Here is a 25,694-nt window from a genome sequence, read left to right as displayed (position 1 = left end):
ATATGCAAGGGATGGAGGGGTATGAACAAGGGTAGGTAGAAGGGATTAGTTTTAATTGGCGTCATTTTCACCACAACATCGTGGGCTGAAGAGTCCGTTCCTGTGCTGTATTCTTCTAGGCTCTATTTTCAACTAACCTCAGAGGCTGAGGGGCTACCTGATAGAAATTTTCAAAATTACGTGAGGCATGGAGAGAATGCACAGATGGAATCTTTTCCTCAGGACAAAAATGTTACTCACTAGAGGAGATAGATTTCAGGTGAAAAGGTGAATTTTTAAAGCAGATGTGAGAGGGAAGATTTTTACCCAGAGGGTGGTAAATGCCTGGAATGTGCTGTCAGAGAATACAACAGCAACATTTAAGAAGCAAAGTCTCAGAAACATGAATAGACGGGAAAAAGGGGCATGGACTGCACAGAGACAATAGGTTTTTAGTTTAGAAATGTATCGTGTGTTGGCACAGGCTTGGTGGGCCAAAGGCCTACTTCCTGTGATGTACTGTTCCTTGTTGTTCCTATCTTATTAACATTGTTATATCCAAGCATCAACTTACTGGAAGGATAAGGGCCACTGGAAGGATGAGGGCAGCACGTGGATGGGAACGCCATCACCTCAGAGTCCCCTCTCCATTGTGTGACCGTCATTGTCTTCAAATCCTGGAACTGCCCACTGAACAATGCTGGGGTACTGACACCACATTGTAGCAGGGAGGAGAAAGTGAGGACTGCAGATACTGGAGATCAGAGTCAAAGAGTGTGGTGCTGGAAAAGCTCAGCCGGTCAGGCAGCATCCCAGGAGTGGGAGAATCAACATTTCAGGCATAAGCCCTTCATCAGGATTGAGGCTTGTGGGCCAAGGGGGCTGAGAGATAAATGGGAGGGGGATGGGGTGGGGGGGAAGATGGCTGGGATTGTGATAGGTAGGTGAAGGTGGGGGTGAAGGTAATAGGGCAGAGAGGAGGGTGGAGCAGACATGGAGGAAGGAAGATGGACAGGGAGGACAGTTCAAGAGGATGGTGCCAAGTTGGAGGTGGAAGCTGGGATAAGGTAGGGGGAGGGGAAACGAGGAAGCCGATGAAATTCACATTGATCCCGTGTGGTTGGAGGGTTCCAGGGTGAAAGATGAGGCGTTCTTTCTCCAGGTGTCGGGTGACCAGGGTTTGGCGGTGGAGCATTGTAAATGCCTGCGACTGCTCACGTGAAATAAAAACCATTAAGAAGGGAGGGCAGAAATACAGGAACAGCAACTGGAATAAACAGGGCATAAAAATTGGTCAAAAAGCAAAGCATGCTGGGAATCCTGAGCCAAGACAGACATACAAGAGACAATTCTGCCCAGGGAAAGGTCCTTGCAAGATTTACGCTCGGATAATTGAAAACTGGAGAGGCACCAGAGCACATTACAAAGTGTGTCAAACAAACATCACAAGATGCATGGGACATGCCTCAGTAAGGCAGAAGACCAGGTGTGTATTCTGGGATGAAACCAGACTTCCAGGCCCAAGGCAGACACATCGAACGGGTCACTGTTAGCAAGCCATCGAGTACCATTAGCAGCATTTCAAGGTGATAAAACCAATTAGTTCGATTCCCCTGATTAGCAAGTCCTTGGAAGGTTCCACAAGGGAGCCAGGAGGGTATAAGAACCCGGCCTGGCAGGACTTGACCGGACCCCACTCTCCAGCCGACCTACAGGCAGGTCAGGACACAGCAGTGAGCAGAGCAGCTCACCCTCCGACCAGAGAGAGAATCAACTCATGAAGAGAGGTACAGACGGAACAATTCAACAGAGCAGCAAAAGATCTGGTAAGTGTTTTAATATTCAAAGGAATTGGATCGTTAGAAATAGAGTTGGTAAAATTGTCGAGTGTAGTTTTTCCCTTTGTTGTCTCCAATAAAGTTGGGACTTGGCTGACTGACTGCAGTCTCATGCTGTGTTGTCCTTACCTGATACATGCTAAGGATCCTGGGTAAATAAATATTGTGTACACTGGTCGAGGAGTCTGCAGGCTCTTAGAAACACTCATTACTAGATAAAAGACATGGACTGTAGCAACTCAAAAACAGGGCTCACCACCATCTTCGAGCAAGAAGGAATGAGCAATAAAAACCCACCTTGTCAGAATCTCCTGCACACCGAGAGGCAACAGGAAATACTATGTGTCTGCAAAGTGAAATGACTGAACTGAAGTACTGTTGCGGGTTCAGGGTTTTTTTTACATTTTTTATTTCTTCAATGTGAATGAAGAGCACTTGAACCACTCATATAAAGATAAATGCCAGCTCCACCCATTGCTCTGAAATACAGACCCTGTAAATGTACAGATGGACAATTGAAACTTAGCCTCAGGTCTGCCGTTTGGGTCTATCTTTCTTTCAGTGAATATTGTGTGGTCCTGATTTGACCAACATTTACACCATTGCTGTTCATGAGTGAGATACTGAGCTAATTTTATTACTTTGCAAAAAGAAACATACACGTCACCATTTGGCCCATTTCACAATAATGTCTCCATGGCGATACATTTTAACGTTGAACCATGAGACATGCAAAGAAATATTGTTACGAGACATAAAGTGACTTCACCCACACCAGGACCATCCAAATCCCTGAATTTGACTAACTGCAAATTTTACAACATGAGACAGAAAATGTATCTGTAATTCCCCCAGGCTCTTGACTCCCTGGAACAGTGACAAACCTTGTGGTAAAACCTGAACCAAGCAGGAACGAGGAGGTGGGTGGTGGGTGGGAGAGTGATCCCACATGGCATGGGGTCACCACCTGAGATCCCTGGCATTGGGAAAGTGGTCCAGGAAAAGGTCTGGGAGAGATTACAACTGGGGAAGGGGAAGGGAAACCTGGAGCAGGGAGTGGGGAAGAGATGGGAGTGGGAGCTGGAGTGACACTTGGACAGACCAGAGGGTGGGAATAGAGGGACAGTCTCGAGGGGTTGAATACCCTATTCTGCCACCTTTACTCAGAAAAAAACGTACAACACATTAAATCCTTACATTTAGCTGGGCCTAACCAACCAAAATGTGAAAATACACCAGGTTTGAGCTGACAGATCTCACAAGAGGAGTCACAGTCTCACTGCCTGTGTCAGTGGTTAGAATCACATCTGTTGGGCAGAAAAACATTTCGTTGTCGGAGTTTGGAAAATGCAGTCAGGGAGGGGAATGAGAAAAAGGCTGTAAAATTGGATTGAATGTCAGAGGGCTCCAGCACCAGGTTTACAGCAGATCAACAGTCAAAATTGATGAAGGCAATACTGAGAGATGGGTTCAACCCATCGGGCCATCCCCACCCCAGAGGAAAATATTCATGGACGATTCCGAAGAAAGATAAAGATCAGAAAGGGGGAGTGATCCTCACCACGTTATGTTTACAGTTGTGCAGATGAGTCTTTTCACCAGGGTGGGGGAGTCGAGACCTCGAGGGTATAGGTTAAGGATGAGAGGGGGACAGATATAAAAGGGATCGAAGGGGCAATCTTTTCACGCCGAGGGTGGTGTGTCTATGGAATAAGCTGCCAGAGAAAGTTGTGGAGGCTGGTAAAAGGCATTTGGATGGGTATGTGAATAGGAAGGGTTTAGAGGGATACGGGCCAAGTGTTGGTAAATGGGACCTGACTAGATTGGGATATCTGGTCGGCATGGACTAGTTGGACCGAAGGGTCTGTTTCCATGCTGTCCATTTCTATGACAGTGAAAGAGTGACCCCGCCAGAGTCAATGCCATGTGAACACTAATGCAGTGATAAACACTGCCAGGGGAAGTGTACCCCAGTGACAGGCTGTGTCAGGAGCTGCATATCAGTGGGAGTAGTTTTGAAGTTGGGGGAGCAATCATTTTGCCAGTCTCAGCATATCTCAGGGAAGGAGGGAAAGACACAAACAGGATCTTTGTGAGATGCTCCAATCATTGGGCAGTGAACACCCCACCGGCCTTACCCTGCTACTGTCCATGGTCAGGGAGCAGAATAGCCCCCGTGTCAAAACTGAATGAAGGAAAAGCTGCAGGAAATGAAGATGTACAAAACTGAACCCCGAAGGTGAAATCATTTTCTCCTCATCACCAGTGACCGGGAAATTAATCTTCCAATCCAGTGGATTCTCAAACTGGGAAGAGTGACAACCCTGAGTATGTGAGTGGGTAGCATTTACAGAAACAGCTTTCCCAAGTGTTCAGTGTTCCCTCGAGCCAGCACACAGAGAGTTAAGGATTTCTGAATCCATTGTAAAGTCAGAGCTAAGAGAAATTTCCATAATTAATCAGCTGGAATGTTCCTCCATCATGACGTTCCTTCCTAAGGATAAACTATATTCAAAATCATCCTAATCAAAGAGTATATAACGAGTGTAACTCTGTGCTCCAACTGCAGATCCACCTGAAGGTGCTGAGAGTCAGTCAGTGCGTTCACCAGTGATCTGAGAGAACACCACGATGCTGAGAATCTTCTTAACTGTGTCTGTCCTTTTTGGGCATCAAATTGCTGCACGGACAACAGAGCAGGAGGTGATCGACTTCTGTGACGGTGTTGACTGTCTCAAGCCAGAACAAGTCACCCAGGATACGGTCAGTACAGCTGAGAGTTTCCTCTGTTCTGTTGTGTTTGTACCAGTGGAAATTATTCCATGTTGTTTTTAGTCCCGAACCTGCAGTGCACCAACAGTGTACATCCCAACCCTGAACCATGAGGCTGGACTGAAATTACTCCTCGGGCCTCATTAACACTTTCTACATGAGCTGCCATCGCCTGCCTGGCTCCCACTGCCAGCTTGTGCAGTAAGAAGAATATCAGGGCTTCCATCTCCAGCAGCAGGTGAAGGGAGGGGTCAGTGTGCTCACAGAGAGGGGGCTGGTGGGGGACAACACAAGGACTTTAGAGGCAGGGAGCTCTCCTACTGCTCCTGTCTTCACTCAATCCAGCCCTGTTACTGAAAGGCAGTTCTGTCCTATATGGAAGAGGCCAAGTCTGGTTTTGAGAGAAATCCTCTGATTTCCAAGCCTGGAAAGACCCCTAATTCGAGGTTTTTTTAACTGAATTCAAATTCTATCATCTACCCTCGTGGGGTTCACTCCAGGTCTCCAGAACATGACCTGGCACTCTGGATTAATAGTGTCTCCATTAGAGAGGTGCTGGAAAAGCACGGCAGGTCAGGCAGCATCAAGGAGCAGGAAAATTGACGTTTTGGGCAAAAGCCCTTCCTGATCAAGGGCTTTTGCCCGAAAGGTGGATTTTCCTGCTTCTCGGATCCTGCCTGACGTGCTGTGCCTTTCCAGCACCGCTCTAATCTAGACACTAGTTTCCAGCATCTGCAGTCCTCACTTTTGCCTCTCTGGATTAATAGCCTTGTGATAAATCCCATGAGGCCATCACCTGCCCCAATTCAGCAGGCTGTAAGTAATGGTGTTTTTATCCTTTCATTCAGTGAAGGTGTCACTGGCATGGCTGATATTTGTTGCCCATCCCTCATTCCTCAAGGCATTTTTCTGTTTAAATAATGTGTTAAAACACACAGAGAGATACACAACACCGGGACATGTGGTCATTAACGTTGGCTCAATGTCGAAGGGTTTCAATAACATTCTCTAAATGTTGCTATTGCAAACCCAAAGGGAAGGAGCAAGGTGAGTCTAACAGGACAACATGAAAGATGAAAGAGTGAGAGAGAAAGGGAATGAATCAGGAAATGCTGCTGTCAGGAATCCCATTAAAAACTTCAAACACTGTTTCACGTTCAGTTGCTCCAGAACATGAAGACTCTTGCACACCTGAACACCTGGTCCAGTTCTTTCAGCATTGACAAACTTTGGTAGAAGTTCAGTTATATTAAACAGTAATACATATTTTACTCTCATCTTAGGATTATGATGAAATAGAATTTCTACACATTCAATGGGCTGAAACAGCAGTTCTTGTTTCGGAGTTGAAGACAGATTTGGAGAGAGGAATGGAAATCAGCCAGGATAAACTGTTCAATTATGCATTTTTTGGCAATGCTGATGGTATGTCAGATATTCCATCAAAGTAACAACAGAATATGAAATGACTTTTTACTCTTTCGCATTTCTTGCTTGATACGTTCTGCATTGACAAAGAATTACCATTGCCGTGCCTGTGGGCGGCACGGTGGCACAGTGGTTAGCACTGCTGCCTCACAGCGCCAGAGACCCGGGTTCAATTCCCGCCTCAGGCGACTGACTGTGTGGAGTTTGCACGTTTTCCCCGTGTCTGCGTGGGTTTCCTCCGGGGGCTCCGGTTTCCTCCCACAGTCCAAAGATGTGCAGGTCAGGTGTATTGGCCATGCTAAATTGCCTGTTGTGTTAGGTAAGGGGTAAATGTAGGGGTATGGGTGGAATACGCTTCGGTGGGTCGGTGTGGACTTGTTGGGCCGAAGGGCCTATTTCCACACTGTAATCTAATCTAATCTAATCTAATTCCACAAGGCTGTCACTATTCATCAAATTTAAAAATACATTTATTTCATAAAGGAATTTTAAAAATATTTGAAAAAATATTATTATAAATAGCAAGATGAATGATTCAAGCCTTTTCCCAACAATATCCTTGCATATTGACACTCAAACTCAGTAAAGTGTCACTCACATCTTCACTCTTTAATGTTTACTCAATCGATGAGGACACAAACGTTTGCAGGTGGCAACTTTCTGCACATCCACTAATTGTGATTCCCTCCATCTCTCCCAAAAACACACAGACTAACTTATTGACTTCTCTTTGACATTGAATACTTTGAGGCAGTTGACCAGCAGATTGCCTAAAACTAAGCTGCTATCTTGTTTTTAAACAGACTCAGAAGTGACATGACACCAGGGTATAGCCCAGCAGGTTTATTTGAAAGCACAAACTTTCAGAAAGCTTCTTCTTCGTCAGGTTCACCTGACATGTGATTCTGTCCTTGTCCACCCTAGTCCAACATCAGCACCTTCATGTCTTTCGAATAGAACCTCATTATGGCCCCTGGCCTCATTCTATAGATCATTACACAGTCTAAATTTTGTAAATTCTCCATTTAGAGTAGGTGAAGTTCTTTCATGAAAAGCTACAGCACCACCAAGTTGAAAAATAATGCATATCCGACCGTTAAGTGAGCAAGTTACCTTCAGAGAACTAAAAATGATAAAACAAATTCAAGTTGGCATTGGAATCCAAGTTTTTAAATCAGGTAAATCATGTATTATAAACTTTATTTGCAGGTATTGCTGGACTGTTAGGTTTGGACTGTTGGTAAGTGGAAGGAATTTCTGCCGTTCAAAAGACAAATCATGTTTAATTGACTTCATATAGACATTAGATTAGATTACTTACAGTGTGGAAACAGGCCCTTTGGCCCAACAAGTTCACACCGACCCGCCCAGACCCATTCCCCTACATTTTATCCCTTCACCTAACACTACAGGCAATTTAGCACAGCCAATTCACCTAACCTGCACACTTTTGGACTATGGGAGGAAACCGGAGCATCCAGAGGAAACCCACGCAGACACGGGGAGAATGTGCAAACTCCACAGTCAATCGCCTGAGGCGGGAATTGAACCCAGGTTTCTGGCACTGTGAGGCAACAGTTCTAACCACTGTGCCACCGTGCCTGCCTCTGACCATTACCATTAGCTGGTAATGGTCAGAGGAATGAAACACATTTGATGTTTTATGTATCAAAATTTAAAAGGTGTATGACAAATTATTATGGAAAACACTGAGCAAAATTACAGATGTTGGTATTAAAGAGATTGGCAGCATTGAGACTCAATTGTTTGATGGAGAGAAAGCAGAAAGTAGTGTTAAACAGCTATTTCTCATACTGGAGGCAAGTATCATCCTCGAGCTCTGTGATGCAGTGGTAGTGTCTGCACCTCTCAGCTTGGAGATCCATCTTCAAGATCCTCTTGGGCCAGAGGTATATGATGACATCTCTGAACAGGTTGATTTGAAAATACCTAAAGCACCATTCCCCAGAGATCAATATTGCACTTTCACAGAATGTTAATAATCTGGACTTGAGTGTATAAGGTGTAATTTCAACATTTGCAAGTGATACAAAATAGTTGGGAAGTGAATATTTTTGTCAGTTATCAATGGGATGTTGACATCACTAGCCAGACCCAGTATTAATTTGCCTGTAAGGTCATTGCTGTAAGTCCAAATTTAGATGTAAGCCAGGCCAGATATGGATGAAGGACATTATTGAACCAGTTAAGTTTTTTGTTATACTGATCAATGGAGTTCATATGGTGATCGTTAGGACAATTTTTAAAATCCAAACTTTACTGAATTCAAAATTCCTCGCTCTCTCGTAATGGGATTTGAGCCAATGTTACCATAACCATAGCCTGGGTGGATTATTAGCCCAGTGATAACACCACATGCCCTTAACAGTAAGGAGGATTCTAACAGTAAAGTCAATTCAGGTTACGTGACACAATACTAACCAGGGGTGCAAGAACTAAGGCCGAGGATATTTGTGCTCAAGTCTTTGACTTTGTCATTTCACATTCAATTGAAATTCCACTGTTACTCAATCAACCCCATTATCCAGATAGCTATTCTCACACACCTTCACAGGTTAGCCCAGAAGATACAACTTTTACCCTTTACCTCCTCCCACCTTAGTTTCCAAAACTCCTACACTGCTGTCAGGTAAAGGGGAAGCATTTCTTGCATTGTCATATTCCCTTCTCACAATGTGATCAACTCCACATTGGAGAAATTCAACTCTGAGAAATCCATTGAATATTAAAATTGAACAGTATTATAAGAGTCCATTCAGCCCATCATGCCGGGGCCAGCTCTCTGAAGGAACAATTCACTAAATGCTACTTCTGCACTTTCTACTCATAGATCGGCACATTCTCCTGTTTCCAATTATAATCCAATTTCTGCATAAATATCTTTTTATTCACATTGGGAAACCTGTATGAGTGAATACAGTAAGCAGTTATGTATTATGCTATAGTTTAGAGAATCAGGGATTGATTTTGATAAATAATGGTAACATCCGTAGTTTAATGAAAAAGGAATTGGTTTAGCTGAGCGGATTTTCTGAAGTGTTCTTGGCTGAGGCCAGATGTGTAAATTGATTTCTCTCGAAAGAAGGAGAAGATAAAATTTAATGTGTGTGGGCGGGGGGGTGGGGTGGAAATAGAGAAAGGGATTCTCTCTGGTGCAAGTATCGTGCAGGGTGCTTTTGGAATAGGAAAATATTTTTGCCATATGTTTTGAAATCATCAAATGTATATTCTATGAAAATAATTTACTTTAACCTGCCTTAGTTTCAACTCTTCTGTATAATAATCTTCTGTTTTCTTTTAAAGGCAAATCTGCAAAATTCAATGTTCGCTTTTCTGTGAAAGACCAGCTCACGAAAACCAGAAACAATTCACAACATGATCTATCAACACATAATGCCACCTGAGATTTGACTTGTCCAGTCATAACATCAGCTGGCATCATAATATTTGGCTCTTTTGCAATATTTTTGAAATTGCTGGATTTAAGCGAGATCTATCTCTTTCTTTTAAAGTAACAACTCAGGTGTGGTTCAGGACATAAAACAGCTCCATTATGGTGACATTCATTCAATATAACTTGAAGATGGATTTGAATGTTGCTAAGAGCTTTCTTGAAATGAAAGCTCTAACAGTGGATTATTTGATGAAGACTAAAATTAGAGTTATAATTAGAAAAGTAAAATGTTCTCAAGATGAGATGGTTCAAGTTATTATTCAACAGTTAGCATTGTTTTTCCATTCATTTATGAGAATGTGGGCATTGCTGGCTATGCCAATTTTTATTGCTGGCTATGCCAGTTTTTATTGCTCATGTCGTATTGACCAGAGGGCAGTTAAGAGTCAACCACTATTCTGTCAATCTAGAATTGCATATAGACCAGATTAGGTAAGGACAGCAGTTTTCTTTTCAAAAGGGGAATTCTGAATGAGATGGGTATTTCCGACCAATGGCATGGTCATCATTAGAATTTGAATTCCATTCATTTTTTCCATCATGAACTCACACTCTACCACAGGATATTATCTAGCTGTCTGGATTAATACACAAGCAATAATACCATTCGACCATCACATCCCCAATTAGAAGAAAGAAAAATGAAAATATAATGTCATAGGTGAAATTAGCAAAGCTCAAGTTAGAAATGACAGGCCTTCAGTTTGAAGACAAACAGAAATAAGGGAAAGAGAATCAGAAAAATTGAAATGGAATGGGAGGAATTCTTAAAAGAAAATTAGAATGGAGAAGGTGGTAAAACGTGCAAGTTAGAACGAGGAAACCTTGGATCCCCAATGATAAAGGGAACTTGGACAACTGGATTTAGTCAAAGAAAAGCTTCAATGAAAAATGAAGAAGGAAGGAGGGAGGAGCTTGGAGGATGATTCTTGTCCCAAAGAGGGATTTGATTTAACCAAGAATCTACACATAGTGCTGAAATTTGCTGAAGGTAGAATCAAAAGCTCTTTTACCTCATTTGAAAAGGTTGTTGAACAGAAGATGTGACTCTGAGAGGTCCAGACCTTAACGGGACAAAGTAATTTGGAAGGTACAGCTCTGACTGTGTATGCCAGATTGTCAGAAGAACAAGTGGAGTAGAACTGCAGAGTACAGCACAGTCAATGATGCAATGCTCAATATTTAGAAGCTTGTGCCTGAAGCTTATTAATTAAAATTTAGGATTGCAAGAAAGAAACCTAAATAGATATTTGTTAAATTTTCAAAAAACAATGCAATGCTGTGGTGTCAGTGGTTTAGCTGTGAGGAGTTGAACGACTGTCTCCTGTTCCCAGTTTGTATGTTTATGTGCACATATGTTCATACATGATATAGAATTCACTACCTGAAATAGTGGTGCAAGCAACTTCAGCAACAATATTGAAAGATAAACATGTAAATAACAGTGTTTTCTTTATCTGCAGAAACAATTGTTCCTTTAACTGCACCTTGGGGACTTGCTGGATACTTGGTAAATCAAACATTTCCAGAGACAGTCTATATCGGTGTTGGCATTGTTCCTGAAGTCAGAAGTATGCCTGAACCGACAGATCAAACGATTAAATTAAAAGAATTAACTCCAGGTCACTACTTTGTCAAGTGAGTTTTGATGCTGAAAGATTGTGATTAATGTTTCTTTATGTCACCATCATTCCAGTCTGGGTCAGACTGAGATTAACAGGTCCATTCAGTCACACTGGGACATTGGTCAATGTGAATAGAGTTGTGGATTGGTTCATTTCTCACAATCTGCAACTCCACCTCCTGACAACACAGCCAGTCCTCCACATTCACATTACTCCAGCTCACAAGAAGCTGGCGCCTCGATTCTAAAAGTCTCATCTGCAACATGCTTAACATTTTTCACAGAACACTTCCACTTCATTTGAACAAAGGGACTTTGGAGTAGGAGTAAGTCATTCAGATCCTTTAGACTGCTTCACCCTTCTAGGTAATGGCAGATCATCCACTTCAGTGGAATTTTACCACAATATTCCCATATGTCTTGACTATCTTGAAGTGCATCAATATCTGTCTAGATCATACTCAGTGACTGAGCTTCCACAGTTCAGAAGGCAGCATTCCAGAATCAATAGTACTTTGAAGATTTGAGAATAAAAGCCAATATCTCCACATCTCTCTACCCACCTTCACCTCACTGGGATGTGAATAATCAGAGTCCCAGGGAATTTCAAATGTCATCCATCAATTTCTCCAACATCATTTCTTTACTGTGACATTTTCCTTTCAACTTCTCATTCTCACTGGCCTCTGTATCTCAGTCATTTTCTAGACATTTTTTTGGTCTTGCTTCGTGCCAAACACAAGATAATAATTTAGCTTCGGTGGTTTACTTCTTTGAGATTGAGCAAGAGACTGTTGCCTTAACACCATGCCACAAAGCTCTTAGAGTCATACAGTCATAGAGATGTACAGCATGGAAACAAAACCTTCGGTCCAACCCATCCATGCCGACCAGATATTCCAACCCAATCTAGTCCCACCTGCCAGCACTGGCCCATATCCCTCCAAACCCTTCCTATTCATATACCCATCCCAATGCCTCTTAAATGTTGCAATTGTACCAGCCTCCACTACTTCCTCTGGCAGCTCATTCCATACATGTACCACCCTCTGCGTGAAAAAGTTGTCCCTTAGGTCTCTTTTATATCTTTCCCCTCTTACCCTGAACCTATGCCCTCTCGTTCTGGACTCCCCCACCCTGGAGAAAAGACTTTGCCTATTTACTCTATCCATGCCCCTCATAATTTTGTAAACCTCTATAAGGTCACCCCTCAGCCTCCGACGCTCCAAGGAAAACAGTCCCAGTCTGCTCAGCCTCTCCCATAGCTCAAATCCTCCAACCCTGGCAACATCCTTGTAAATCTTTTCTGAACCCTTTCAAGTTTCACAACATCTTTCCAATAGGAAGGAGACCAGAATTGCGCCAATATTCCAACAGTGGCCTAACCAATGTCCTGTACAGCTGCAATATGACCTCCCAACCCCTGTACTCAATACTCTGACCAATAAAGGAAAGCATACCAAACGCCTTCTTCACTATCTTATCTACTTGCGACTCCACTTTCAAGGAGCTATGAACCTGCACTCCAAGGTCACTTTGTTCAGCAACACTCCCTAGGACCTTACCATTAAGTATATAAATCCTGCTAAGATTTGCTTTCCAAAAATGCAGCACGTCGCATTTATCTGAATTAAACTCCATCTGCCACTTCTCAGCTCATTGGCCCATCTGGTCAAGATCCTGTTGTAATTTGAGCTAACCCTCTTCGTTGTCCACTACACCTCCAATTTTGGTGTCATCTGCAAACTTACGAACTGTACCTCTTATGCTCGCATCCAAATCAATTATGTAAATGACAAAAAGTAGAGGCCCCAGCACCGATCCTTGTGGCACTCCACTGGTCACAGGTCTCCAGTCTGAAAAACAACCCTCCACCACCACCCTCTGTCTTCTACCTTTGAGCCAGTTCTGTATCCAAATGGCTAGTTCACCCCGTACTCCATGAGATCTAACCTTGCTCATCAGTTTCCCATGGGGAACCTTGTCAAACGCCTTACTGATGAAGTCCATATGGATCATGTCTACTGCTCTGCCCTCATCAATCCTCTTTGTTACTTCTTCAAAAAACTCAATCAAGTTTGTGAGACATGATTTCCCCCGCACAAGGCCATGTTGACTATTCTAATCAGTCCTTGCCTTTCCAAATACATGTACATCCTGTTCCTCAGGATTCCCTCCAACAACTTGCCCACCACCGAGGTCAGGCTCACTGGTCTATAGTTCCCTGGCTTGTCCTTACCGCCCTTCTTAAACAGTGGCACCACGTTTGGCAACCTCCAGTCTTCCGGCACCTCACCTGTGACTATCTATGATACCAATACCTCAGCAAGAGGCCCAGCAATCACGTCTCTGGCTTCCCACAAAGTTCTCGGTTAACCTGATCAGGTCCTGGGGATTTATCCACCTTTAACGGTTTCAAGACATCCAGCACTTTCTCCTCTGTAATCTGGACATTTTGCAAGATGTCACCATCTATTTCCCTATAGTCTATATCTTCCATATCCTTTTCCACAGTAAATACTGATGCAAAATATTCATTTAGTATCCCCCCCATTTTCTGTGGCTCCACACAAAGGCTGCCTTGCTGATCTTTGAGGGGCGCTATTCTCTCCCTAGCTACCCTTTTGTCCTTAATGTATTTGTAAAAACTCTTTGGATTCTCCTTAATTCTATTTGCCGCAGCTATCTCATGTTGTCTTTCTTGGGAAATGTACCTATCAAAACAAAAGAGTGTGATGTTGAAGGTTCTGAGATGTCAGGGTGGGCATGTGCCATTCTTGACGTGGGTTGGCAGAAGGTGGTAACATTTTTAGGGCAGGAAACTGTCCGCAGCAATTTCAGCACAGCAAGATTCCACGAGCAGTCCCATGAGTAACATTCTCCTTAATTCACAGTAACACTGTGAGTATAAATACTCACCTTTTAATCACCAACGGTCATTTGAGTGGGAGCAGTGGAAGTGAGGTTGGAGCGCATAGCTGGGCAGGAAGGTAAGTGATTAGTATTTGAGTGGGGGTGTTCTAGACCCCAGGTCCTACTTCCGTAGGGCCTCCCTCCCACCCTCCTCCTCTAACCTAACTTTAAAGTCCACAGGTAAGTGACTCAGTGTTATTGACTCAGTGTTCTTGTTTTTGGAGAAAGTGTACAGTCATGGCAGCGCAGGCGGTGGAATGTTCCTCCTGCAGGATGTTTGAGGTAGGGGTGACCACCGATACTCCTGCCGACTTCGTCTGCAGGAAATGCAGTCAGATCCTGATCCTCACCGAACGAGTTAGGGAACTGGAACTGGAGTTGGATGAACTGAGGATTATTCGAGAGGCTGAGAGGGTGATTGATAGAAGCTACAGGGACATAGTTACGCCGGAGAACAGAGGTAGCTGGGTAACAGTTAGAGGTGGGAAGGGGAAGAAGCAGGCAGTGCAGGGTTCCCCTGTGGTCGTTCCCCTAAAAAATAAATATACAGCTTTGGAAACTGTTGGGGGGGACAGCGTTGCAGGTGTAAGCTGCAGTGAAGGGGTCTGTGGCTCTGAGACTCAGAAGGGAAAGGGGGAGAGGAGGAGAGCGCTAGTTATAGGGGACTCTCTAGTTAGAGGGACGGACAGGCGGTTCTGTGGACATGGGCGAGACTCACGGATGGTTTGTTGCCTCCCGGGTGCTAGGGTCCGAGACGTCTCAGACCGTGTCTTCAGAATCCTTAAGGGGGAGGGTGTGCAGCCAGAAGTCGTGGTGCACATTGGCACCAACGACATAGGTAGGAAGAGGGGTGGGGAGGTCATTCAAGAGCTCAAGGAGTTAGGCTGGAAGCTAAAAGCTAGGACAGACAGGGTCGTCATCTCTGGGTTGTTGCCGGTGCCACGTGACAGTGAGGCAAAGAATAGGGAGAGAGTGCAGTTGAACACGTGGCTGCAAGGCTGGCGTAGGAGGGAGGGCTTCAGATATTTGGACAATTGGACTGCATTCTGGGGAAGGTGGGACCTGTACAAACAGGACGGGTTGCACCTGAACCAGAAGGGCACCAATATCCTGGGGGGTAGGTTTGCTAGCACTCTTCGGGGGGGTTTAAACTAATTTGGCAGGGGGATGGGATCCGGACTTGTAGTCCAGCAAGTAGGTTAGCTGTTTGTCAGGATGCCCAAGACTGTAGGGAGGCTGTGGAGAAGGTAGCACTGACAGGGACTACTTGCGGACACAGAGATGGGCTCAAGTGCGTATACTTCAACGCAAGGAGTATCAGAAATAAGGTGGGTGAACTTAAGGCGTGGATCGGTACCTGGGACTACGATGTTGTGGCCATCACGGAAACGTGGATAGATGTGGGACAGGAATGGCTGTTGGAGGTTCCTGGTTACAGGTGTTTCAGTAAGATTAGGGAGGGTGGGAAAAAAGGAGGGGGGGTGGCATTGCTAATTAGAAATGGTATAACGGCTGCAGAAAGGAAGTTTGAGGGGGATCTGCCTCTGGAGGTAGTATGGGCTGAAGTCAGAAATAGGAAAGGTGCAGTCACCTTGTTGGGTGTTTACTATAGGCCCCCCAATAGCAGCAGAGATGTGGAGAAACAGATTGGGAAACAGATTTTGGAAAGGTGCAGAAGCCACAGGGTCGTAGTCATGGGCGACTTCAACTTCCCAAATATTGATTGGAAGCTCTTTAGATCAAGTAGATTGGATGGGGCGGTGTTTGTGCAGTGTGTCCAGGAAGCTTTTCTAACGCAGTATGTAGATTGTCCAACCAGAGGGGAGGCCATATTGGATTTGGTACTCGGTAATGAACCGGGACAAGTGGTGGGCTTGTTAGTGGGTAAACATTTTGGTGATGGTGACCACAATTCTGTGACTTTCACCTTGGTTATGGAGAGAGATAGGTGCGCACAACAAGGTAGATTTTATAATTGGGGGAAGGGAAATTACGATGCTGTAAGGCAGGATTTGAGGAGCATACGTTGGGAGCATAGGCTGTCAGGGAAGGATGTGGTGGAAATGTGGAACTTTTTCAAAGAGCAGATACGACGTGTCCATGATATGTATGTACCTATCAGGCAGGAAAGAAATGGTCGTGTGAGGGAGCCTTGGTTGACGAGAGAGGTTGAATGTCTGGTAAAGAGGAAGAAGGAGGCTTACATAAGGTTGAGGAAACAGGATTCAGACAGAGCAGTGGAGGGATACAGGATAGCCAGAAGGGACCTGAAGAAAGGGATTAGGAGAGCTAAGAGAGGGCATGAAAAATCATTGGCGGATAGGATCAAGGATAACCCCAAGGCATTTTATGCGTATGTGAGAAACCTGAGAATGACGAGAACGAGGGTAGGTCCGATCAAGGACAGTAGTGGGAGACTGTGTATTGAGTCGGAAGAGATAGGAGAGGTCTTGAACAAGTACTTCTCTTCAGTATTTACGAACGAGAGGGACCGTATTGTAGAAGAGGAGAGTGTGAAATGGACTGGTAAGCTAGAAGAGATACCTGTTAGGAAGGAAGATGTGTTGGACATTTTGAACAACTTGAGGATAGACAAGTCCCCCGGGCCTGACGGGATATATCCTAGGATTATGTGGGAAGCAAGAGAGGAAATTGCAGTACCGTTGGCAATGATCTTCTCGTCTTCACTGGCAACGGGGGTGGTACCAGGGGACTGGAGAGTAGCGAATGTTGTGCCCCTGTTCAAAAAAGGGAATAGGGATAACCCCGGGAATTACAGGCCTGTTAGTCTTACTTCTGTGGTAGGCAAAGTAATGGAAAGGGTACTGAGGGATAGGATTTATGAGTATCTGGAAAGACACTGCTTGATTAAGGACAGCCAGCACGGATTTGTGAAGGGTAGGTCTTGCCTTACAAGTCTTATTGAATTCTTCGAGGAGGTGACCAAGCATGTGGATGAGGGAAGAGCAGTGGATGTAGTGTACATGGATTTTAGTAAGGCATTTGATAAGGTTCCCCATGGTAGGCTTATGCGGAAAGTCAGGAGGCATGGGATAGAGGGAAATTTGGCCAATTGGATAGAAAACTGGCTAACCGGTCGAAGGCAGAGAGTGGTGGTAGATGGTAAATATTCAGCCTGGAGCCCAGTTACAAGTGGAGTTCCGCAGGGATCAGTTCTGGGTCCTCTGCTGTTTGTAATTTTTATTAATGACTTAGATGAGGGAGTCGAAGGGTGGGTCAGTAAATTTGCAGATGATACGAAGATAGGTGGAGTTGTGGACAGTGAGGAGGGCTGTTGTCGGCTGCAGAGGGACTTAGATATGATGCAGAGCTGGGCTGAGGAGTGGCAGATGGAGTTCAACCCTGCCAAGTGTGAGGTTGTCCATTTTGGAAGAACAAATAAGAATGCGGAATACAGGGTTAATGGTAGGGTTCTTAGTCAGGTGGAGGAACAGAGGGATCTTGGGGTCTATGTACATAGATCTTTGAAGGTTGCCACTCAGGTGGATAGAGTTTGTAAGAAGGCCTATGGAGTATTATCGTTCATTAGCAGAGGGATTGAATTCAAGAGTCGTGAAGTGATGTTGCAGCTGTACAGGACTTTGGTTAGGCCACAGTTGGAGTACTGTGTGCAGTTCTGGTCGCCTCACTTTAGGAAAGATGTGGAAGCTTTGGAGAGGGTGCAGAGAAGATTTACCAGGATGTTGCCTGGAATGGAGAGGAAGTCGTACGAGGATAGGTTGAGAGTTCTCGGCCTTTTCTCGTTGGAACGGCGAAGGATGAGGGGTGACTTGATAGAGGTTTATAAGATGATCAGAGGAATAGATAAAGTAGACAGTCAGAAACTTTTTCCCCGGGTACAACAGAGTGTTACAAGGGGACATAAATTTAAGGTGAAGGGTGGAAGGTATAGGGGAGATGTCAGGGGTGGGTTCTTTACCCAGAGAGTGGTGGGGGCATGGAATGCGCTGCCCGTGGGAGTGGTAGAGTCGGAATCATTGGCGACCTTTAAGCGGCATTTGGATAGGTACATGGATGGGTACTTAATCTAGGTTAGAAGTTCGGCACAACATCGTGGGCCGAAGGGCCTGTTCTGTGCTGTATTGTTCTATGTTCTATGTTCTATGTTCTATTCGCACAGTACCGAAAAAGTATTAAACTTTCCCTATAGTCTGAGAGGAAGACAGTCACTCCTTCAGGAATTTTCAGTGATTTGAAAATCACTGTCTGACAAGATCCTTTTGTGAATCAGACCTTGTAGCAGAAAGGATATTTTTGATGGATTTGTTTTTCAAAGGGTGCAGTTCTAATAGATGCAGTTGTAAATCATAAGCTCACAATTGAATGGAGGTGATCAGTGTATCGCCCACAGACTGGAGAGCTGATAAGAGCCCCACATCAGCTCTCTCAGGGAAAGCTTGCTGCATTCAGTGACCCTCAAGCACTGCTGGCTCCTGGCTGCTGAGGCACTGTACCTGAGAGGCCGAGCATCAGCACTGACTCCCAGGCTGATAGGTCTGTGATACCAGGTAGAGGATCACAGAACTGTGTTGGGGTGTGGAGTGGGTGAGGTGGGTCAGCAGAAAGGGCAGGTGTCGGAGTCTCTCTAATGGCTAGATCCTGATGGTGGTTTATTTTTTATTCATTCCTGGGATGTGACCTGTCCTATCTCTAGTTGCCCTGGAGATGGCGGTGGTGAGTTGTCCTCTTGAACTGTTGCAGTCCTGCTGTCAGGAAGGCAGTTCCAGATACTTGATCCACTGACACTGACGGCACAATGATATATTACCAAATCAGGATTGTCTGTGGTTTGGAGGGGATCTTGCGGGCGGTGATATTCTCATGTACTTACTGCCCCTGACCTTCTCGATGGTAGAGGGCAGAGTTTTAGGCCATAAGACCATAAGACATCGGAGCAGAAATTAGGCCATTTGGCCCATAGCTCAGCCATTCAACCATGGTTGATAAGTTTCTCAACTCCATTATTCTGCTTTCTCATGAAAACCTTTGATCCCCTTGGCGATCAAGAACCTATCGATCTCAGTCTCAAATATACTCAATGACCTGGCCTCTACAGCCTTTGGTGACAATGAATTCCATAGATTCACCATGCTCTAGCTGAAGACATTTCTCCTCATCTCTGTTCTAAAGGATCTTCCCTTTACTCTGAAGCTGTGCCTTTGGATCCTAGTCTCTCCTGCTCATGGAAGCAACTTCCCTACGTCCACTTTGTCCAGGCCGTTCAGTATTCTGTAAGTTTCAATTAGATCCCCCTTCATCCTTCTAAATTCCATCGAGTATCGACCCAGGGTAATAAAACATTCTTCATATGTTAAGCTTTTCATTCCTGGGACCATTCTCATTAACCTCCTCTGGACCCCTCCAAGGCCAATACATTCTTCCTGAGGTACGGGGGCCAAAGCTGCTCACATTACTCTAAATGTGGTCTGACATTTAGAGCCTCAGAAGTATATCCCTGCTTTTATATTCTAGTCCTTTCCAAATAAATGCCAAGATTGTATTTGCCTTCCTAAAAACCTGCAAATTTACCTTAAGAGAATCCTGGATGAGAACTCTCAAGTTCCTATGCACTTCAGATTTTTGAATCTTCTCCCCATTTAGAAAATAGTTTATGTCTCTGTTCTTCTGGCCAATGTGCATGATCTCACACTTTTCCAAGCTGTACACCATCTGCCACTTTTTTTGCCCACTCTCTTAACCGATCCAGATCAGTCTGCAGCCTCCCTGCCTTCTCAATGATGCCTGTCCCTCTACCTATCATTATATCATCTGCACATTTAGCCAGAATACCTCAGTTCCTTCATCAGATCATTAATGTATAAAGTGAAAAGTTGTAGTCCCAACACAGTGCCTTGAGGAACACTACTAGTCACTGGCTGACATCCTGAGAAGAACTCTTTTTATCCCCACTCTCTGCTTTCTGCCAGACAGCCAATCTTCTATCCATGCTAGCACCTTGCCTCTGACACCACGGGCCCTTGTCTTACTCAGTAGCCTCCTGTGTGGCACCTTGTCAAAGGCCTTCTGGAAGTCCAAGTAGATAACATCCATTGGCTCCCCTTGGTCTAACTCGTGCATTACCTCCTCAAAGAATTCAAACAGATTTGTCAGGTGTGACCTTCTCTTGATGCAACCTTGCTGATTTTGCCCTATTTCATCATACACTTCCAAGTATTGAGAAATTTCATCCTTCACAATGGATTCCATAATCTTAACAACGATCAAGATCAGACTAATCAGCCTGTAATTTCCCCTCTTTTGTCATACTCCCTTTTAAAATAAGGGAGTTACATTAGCAATTTTCCAGTCCTCTGGGACCCTCCCTGACTCCAGTGATTCCTGGAAGATCACCATTAATGTCTCCACTATCTCTTCAGCTGTCTCTTTCTGGGGTGTGGTCCATCTGGTCCAGATTATTTCTCCCCAATCAAACCTTCCAAATTTCCCAGCACCTTCTCCTTGGTGACGGCCACCATACTCACCTCTGACTCTCTGGAATTTTTGGGATGTTACTCGTGTCTTCCACCATGAAGACTGATGCAAAATACTTATTCAGTTCCTCCACTATGTCTTTGTTCCCCATTACCACTTCTCCAGCCTTGTTTTCCAGCAACCCAATGTCTATTTTGCCTCTCTTTTGCCCTTTAGGTATCTGAAGAAATTCTTGCAATCTTCTTTTATATTACTGGCTAGCTTATGGTCATAGTCGATATTCTCCTTCCTTATTTCTTTTATCGTTGTCCTCTATTGGTTTTTGTAAGCTTCCCAATTCTCTGGGTTCCCACTGCTGTTCACCGCATTGTATGCTTTCTCTTTTGCTTTTATGCTGTCCCTGACTTCTCTTGTCAGCCATGGTTGCCTCATCCTCTGAGTTCTCCTTACTTGTCATTTTTTTCATACTTTTCCTTGCAGTTGAATCCACCTCCAGTGGTGTTAACCTGCTGCTTTGTTTCCCACTGGCCTTGGTACTTCTTTCTCCTCGGGATGAATTTTTACTGTATCCCAGAAACTTTTGCTGTTGCTGTGCCACTGCCTTTCTTGCTGGGCTCCTCTTCTAGTCCATTCTGGTCAGTTCTTCTCCACGCCTCTGTAGTTGCCTTTATTGAGCTATAATACCGTTTCATCTGATTCCACCTTCTCCCTCTCTAATTGCAGAGTAATTTCTATCATATTATGGTCACTGCCTCCTAAGAGTTCCTTCACCTTAAGCTCCCTTATCAAGTCTGCCTCATTGCGTATCAATAAATTCAGAAATACCGTTCTCTAGTGGGCTCCACCACAAGCTGCTCCAAAAAGCCATCTCATAAACATTGTTCAAATTCCCTCTCTTACAATCCACTACCAACCTGATTTTCCCAGTCCACCTGCATATTGAAGTCCCCGTGATCATTGTAACCTTGCCTTTCTTATATGCCTTTTCTATCTCCTAGCGTATCGTGCGCTCCACATCCTGACTACTGTTTGGAGGCCTGTACATAACTCCCATTCTGGTTTTTTTACCTTTGTGGTTCCTCAACTCTAGACATATTATACATCATCCGACCCAACATCGTTTCTTGCTCTTGATTTAATTTCATTTCTTATTCATAGGGCAACACCACCCCCTCTGTCCATTTGCCTGTCTTTTCTATAGGATGCATATCCTTGGATATTTAGCTCCCAGTCCTGATCCCTTTGCAGCCACGTCTCCGTGATGCCCACCACAGCATACCTGCCAATTGTGATCTGCAACACAAGCTTATTTACCTTATTCCGTATACTGTGTGCATTTAGATATACCTTCAGTCCTGTATTTACCATCCCTCTTCTCATTGTTATTCGTTTATTCAGTGTGTTTGAAGTTTGATACCTGACCCTTTCCAAACACCGTGTCCTATTTTGTGTTCTGGAGACTTTAATAATTGCTTCTGAGTTCTCCTTACTTGTCATTTTTTTCATACTTTTCCATGCAGTTGAATCCACCTCCAGTGATGTTAACCTGCTGCTTTGTTTCCCACTGGCCTTGATACTTCTTTGAGTTTTACCCTTCGCTTTCCCCCAACTTTCTAATTTGTTGACCACCCTATTTACCTTTCTCTAGAGAATATTAGTCCCAGCTCGGTTCAGGTAGAGACCATCCCAATGGTACAGATCCCTCCTGTTCCAATACCGATGCCTGCGCCCATGAAAAGGAACCCCTCTTTCCCACATCACTCTTTTAGCCACGTGATTACTTCCTTTGTTCCTGTTTCCCGATGCCAATCTGCACGTGGCTCAGGTAGTAATCCAGAGATTATAACCCTTGAGGACCTGTTCTTTAATTTAGATCCTACTTTCCAATAATCCCTAAACTGATCCTCTTTCTTCATCGAGACAATGTTGATTGTCCCAACGTGGACCACAAAAATTGGATCCTTCTCCTCCCTCTCCAATATCCTTTCAAGCCGGTCAGAGGTGGCCCTTACAGTGGCACCAGGCAGGCAACATACCATGCAGTTCTCTCTATCCTGCTTACAAAGGATGCTATCTATTCCCCTAATTCTCGAATCCCCTACAATTACCACTAGTCTTTTTGCTCCCCCCTCTTGAATGGCCTCCTCTATCACAGTGCCATGGTCAGCTGGCTCACCCTCCCCACAGCCCTGTTCCTCATCTACACAGACAGCAAGTACCTCATGCACCTTGTACAAAGTCAAGAGCTGAGGCTCATCTGTCTGAATACAGGATCCTCCTATCTGCCTCACTTGCAGTCACACACTGCTGTCCCTGTCCCTTACCAAATTTGTGATACTTAATCTACCAGGTGTGACTGCCTCCTGAAACACAACGTCCAGGTAACTCTCCCCCTCCCTGATGTGCCACAGTGTTTGAAGCTCACATTTCAGCTCATTAATTCTGAGCCAAAGTTCCTTGAGCAACCAACATTTGCTGCAGATGTGGTCAATACAGCTCGCAAAGGGATCAGCCAGCTCCCACATCATACAGCTACAGCACATCACCTGCCCAGCCAGCTCGACTTAATTAATTTATTAGTTAGTTATGCCGTGTTATTTTTTCAAATTTGGGACAGATTCCCTTCCCGCCAATCAGGTCACAGCCCTCCTGTGATATCCCTTTTTCAGTTTGAGTTCAGTTACTTCACGGGTTCCTCCTGGAAGTTAATGCCAAAGGAGCAAGGTGATTCGTGACATGGTAGATGGTACACACTGTGCCACTGTGCATTGGTGAAGGGAGCGAATATTGAAGGTGGTGGAAAAGGTGCCAGTCAAGTGGGCTGCAATGTCCTGGATGGTGGTGAGATTCTTGAGTGATTTTGCAGCTTTACCTATCCAAGCAGGTGGTGTGTAGTCTATCACATTCCTGACCTATGCCTTGTCGGTGTGGACAGGCTTCAGTGAGATATTACATTGTACCTTGTAGATGGTGCACATTGCTACCACAGTGTGTCAGTGTTAGAGGGAGACACAGCCAAAGCAGCTGAATTCTAGGCCTGAGCTAAGAGTGACTGCACTTGCCAATAAGGCTGTGTTGGAACAAAAGTGGCTTTAAGGAGTTCGAGCAAAACTGGAATCAATGGGAACTGGGAAGGATATCGGCTGGTTGGAGACATACCTGACACTTGCTCATGAATGACCTCTCTCTTTAACAGGAGTTGCTCAAACTGTGACAAATGACTTTCACACCACATAAGTGTCAGACAATTGTAACACAGAGTCTAACCATCACCCTCTGATATTCAATGGCATAATCAGTGAATGCACCATGTCAGTGACTGCAGATACAACATAAACATTCAACTCTTCTGCCATTTCTCAGTTCATCATTATCAATTCTCCTAAATCTGCCTGCAATTGAATCACTTTTGATATAGCCAAAATGTCATTTTGACTTATCTTTCAAGTTTTTGCAATTCATTTATGTGTTTTTGATGGATTACAGACATATTCAATTCTCCTCTTCCTGATGACTTTCTGATTTGTCCTTTATGGAAATTTCTAGAAAGAGCTCTCTCTGCAACTTTTCAAGGGCATTCATGTATTTGCTAAAATGGCCACAATGCTCAAATTGGGGCCGTTCCAGGTTTTCATGGAGGCTCAGGGTCGCACGGTGGCTCAGTGGTTAGCACTACTGCCTCACAACGCCAGGCACCTGGGTTTGATTCCAGCCTCAGGTGACTGTCTGCGTGGAGTCTGCACATTCTCCCAGTGTCTGCGTGGGTTTCCTCTAGGTGCTCCGGTTTCCTCCCACAGTCCAGAAATATGAAGATTAGGTGAAATGGTCATGCTAAATTTCCAATAGTGTTCAGGGATGTGTAGGTTAGGTGCATTAGTCAGGGGTAAATGTAGGATAATAGGTTAGGGAAATGGGTCTGGGTAAGTTACTTTTCAGAGGGGTCGGTTTGGACTTGTAAGGCCAAACGGTCTGTTTCCACAATATAGGGATTCTATAAAAATGAAAGGCTTCCCTGATTCAGTGATCAATCATCTAATTATATGATACCATTTTCTTTATTAGTCAGTCTCTCACTAAGATTTCTCTGACTGTGCCCCATGTAATGTTGAGAACACTTTACCTGCTATGGGACTGTCTATTCTGATCATCGATTGATTCTGTTCCTGTAATCACAATGGAGGGTTCTCAATGGGCTGAAAGACTGACTCCTATTCCTATTGTCCTGTTAATCTACTCTGATCTAGACAGGTTTTGTCATGAGGAATGAGAATTAAATGCCTATACGCTTAATTCTGTTGCAGGACATTTCATGAGAAATATGAATGGGAAGAATATAAAGAACTGGTGCTGGACTTCTTGAAGGAACTGGAAGAAGAAAAAGGAACATTTGAATGGAAATTTGTTATCATTTGGTATAATAAAGGTGGACTAACGCAAATATGGTTTAGACAGGAATCAGAATGAAATTTTTCTGGTTGATTCTGTTACCATTATAATACTGAACAGTGAGATGCTGAATTCTAAAATCTGTTTTATCTTCCCCAAACTACAAATTGAATTAACCTAGAGTACTGTGCATAACTTGGGTCGCCTTACCTAGAGAAAGATACACTCTTATACTTACCTTCCAGTGAATGCAGTGACTGGTCATTATAATTATTTATAATCGAGATTTCTTGTCAAATCTAAATTTTTGGTCAGTGTTTCAGATTCATTTCTAACTAACCACCTCTGTGGGGCATTGGTGACATCAGTTTAAGGTCGTTTTATGGCATGTACAAAGGGTTAAATTCAATTGTACATGGGGAGCTGGATCCTTCACTGGGAAGCAGGGATTTGATTTCCTTTTCTCTAATCTTATTTGAAATGAATGCATTGTGCACGGCCTGAGACAGGGATGGTCCTGGTGATAGATTATGCTTCTGTTTAATCTCAATCATGCTGGGTCAGAAGGTTTCATGTTGATGTGGTCAGAGCTCATTGACAGTGGGAGGGATTACAGAGCCTGGTTGTTTGAGATTGGTCAGTGCTGGAACTGCCCTTTAGAGTATTCCTATATGGAATGGATTCGTAAACCATCAATACTCATTGTTGTGCTCCTTTTGTAATGATGTCCCACCTTCATCTGAAAGTTAGTGACACATGAGAATCAGTCAGCTTTGTGCTGTTGTGTCTGAGGTCAGAGGTTTCACTTGTTGAACTCTGCAGAACA

General features: G+C 44.2%; 1 protein-coding gene across 1 annotated transcript; it reads left to right on the top strand.

Annotated features, from left to right (window-relative positions):
- Positions 1 to 4,424: 4,424 nt before the first annotated feature.
- Positions 4,425 to 25,694, top strand: LOC148151343 (uncharacterized). Its single transcript, XM_087976411.1, has 4 exons — positions 4,425 to 4,580; positions 5,873 to 6,014; positions 10,956 to 11,130; positions 24,784 to 25,694. Exons 1-4 carry the CDS (start codon positions 4,449 to 4,451, stop codon positions 24,944 to 24,946), a joined length of 612 nt encoding a protein of 203 aa, XP_087832537.1. The 5' UTR covers positions 4,425 to 4,448; the 3' UTR covers positions 24,947 to 25,694.

This window comes from Chiloscyllium plagiosum, unplaced genomic scaffold (assembly GCF_037043375.1).
Source record: "Chiloscyllium plagiosum isolate Xiang-an unplaced genomic scaffold, Cpla_swu_hap1 HiC_scaffold_3, whole genome shotgun sequence".
Taxonomy (NCBI): Eukaryota; Metazoa; Chordata; class Chondrichthyes; order Orectolobiformes; family Hemiscylliidae; genus Chiloscyllium; species Chiloscyllium plagiosum.
This window is presented reverse-complemented; position numbering and strand designations above follow the sequence as displayed.

Bases quoted from the DNA above. Each gene is read 5' to 3' on its own strand.
- LOC148151343 (XM_087976411.1), top strand. From the start codon at position 4,449: ATGCTGAGAATCTTCTTAACTGTGTCTGTCCTTTTTGGGCATCAAATT. The intron at 6,015-10,955 runs GTATGTCAGATA...CTTTATCTGCAG, and splicing joins ATTTTTTGGCAATGCTGATG to AAACAATTGTTCCTTTAACT. The intron at 11,131-24,783 runs GTGAGTTTTGAT...ATTCTGTTGCAG, and splicing joins CCAGGTCACTACTTTGTCAA to GACATTTCATGAGAAATATG.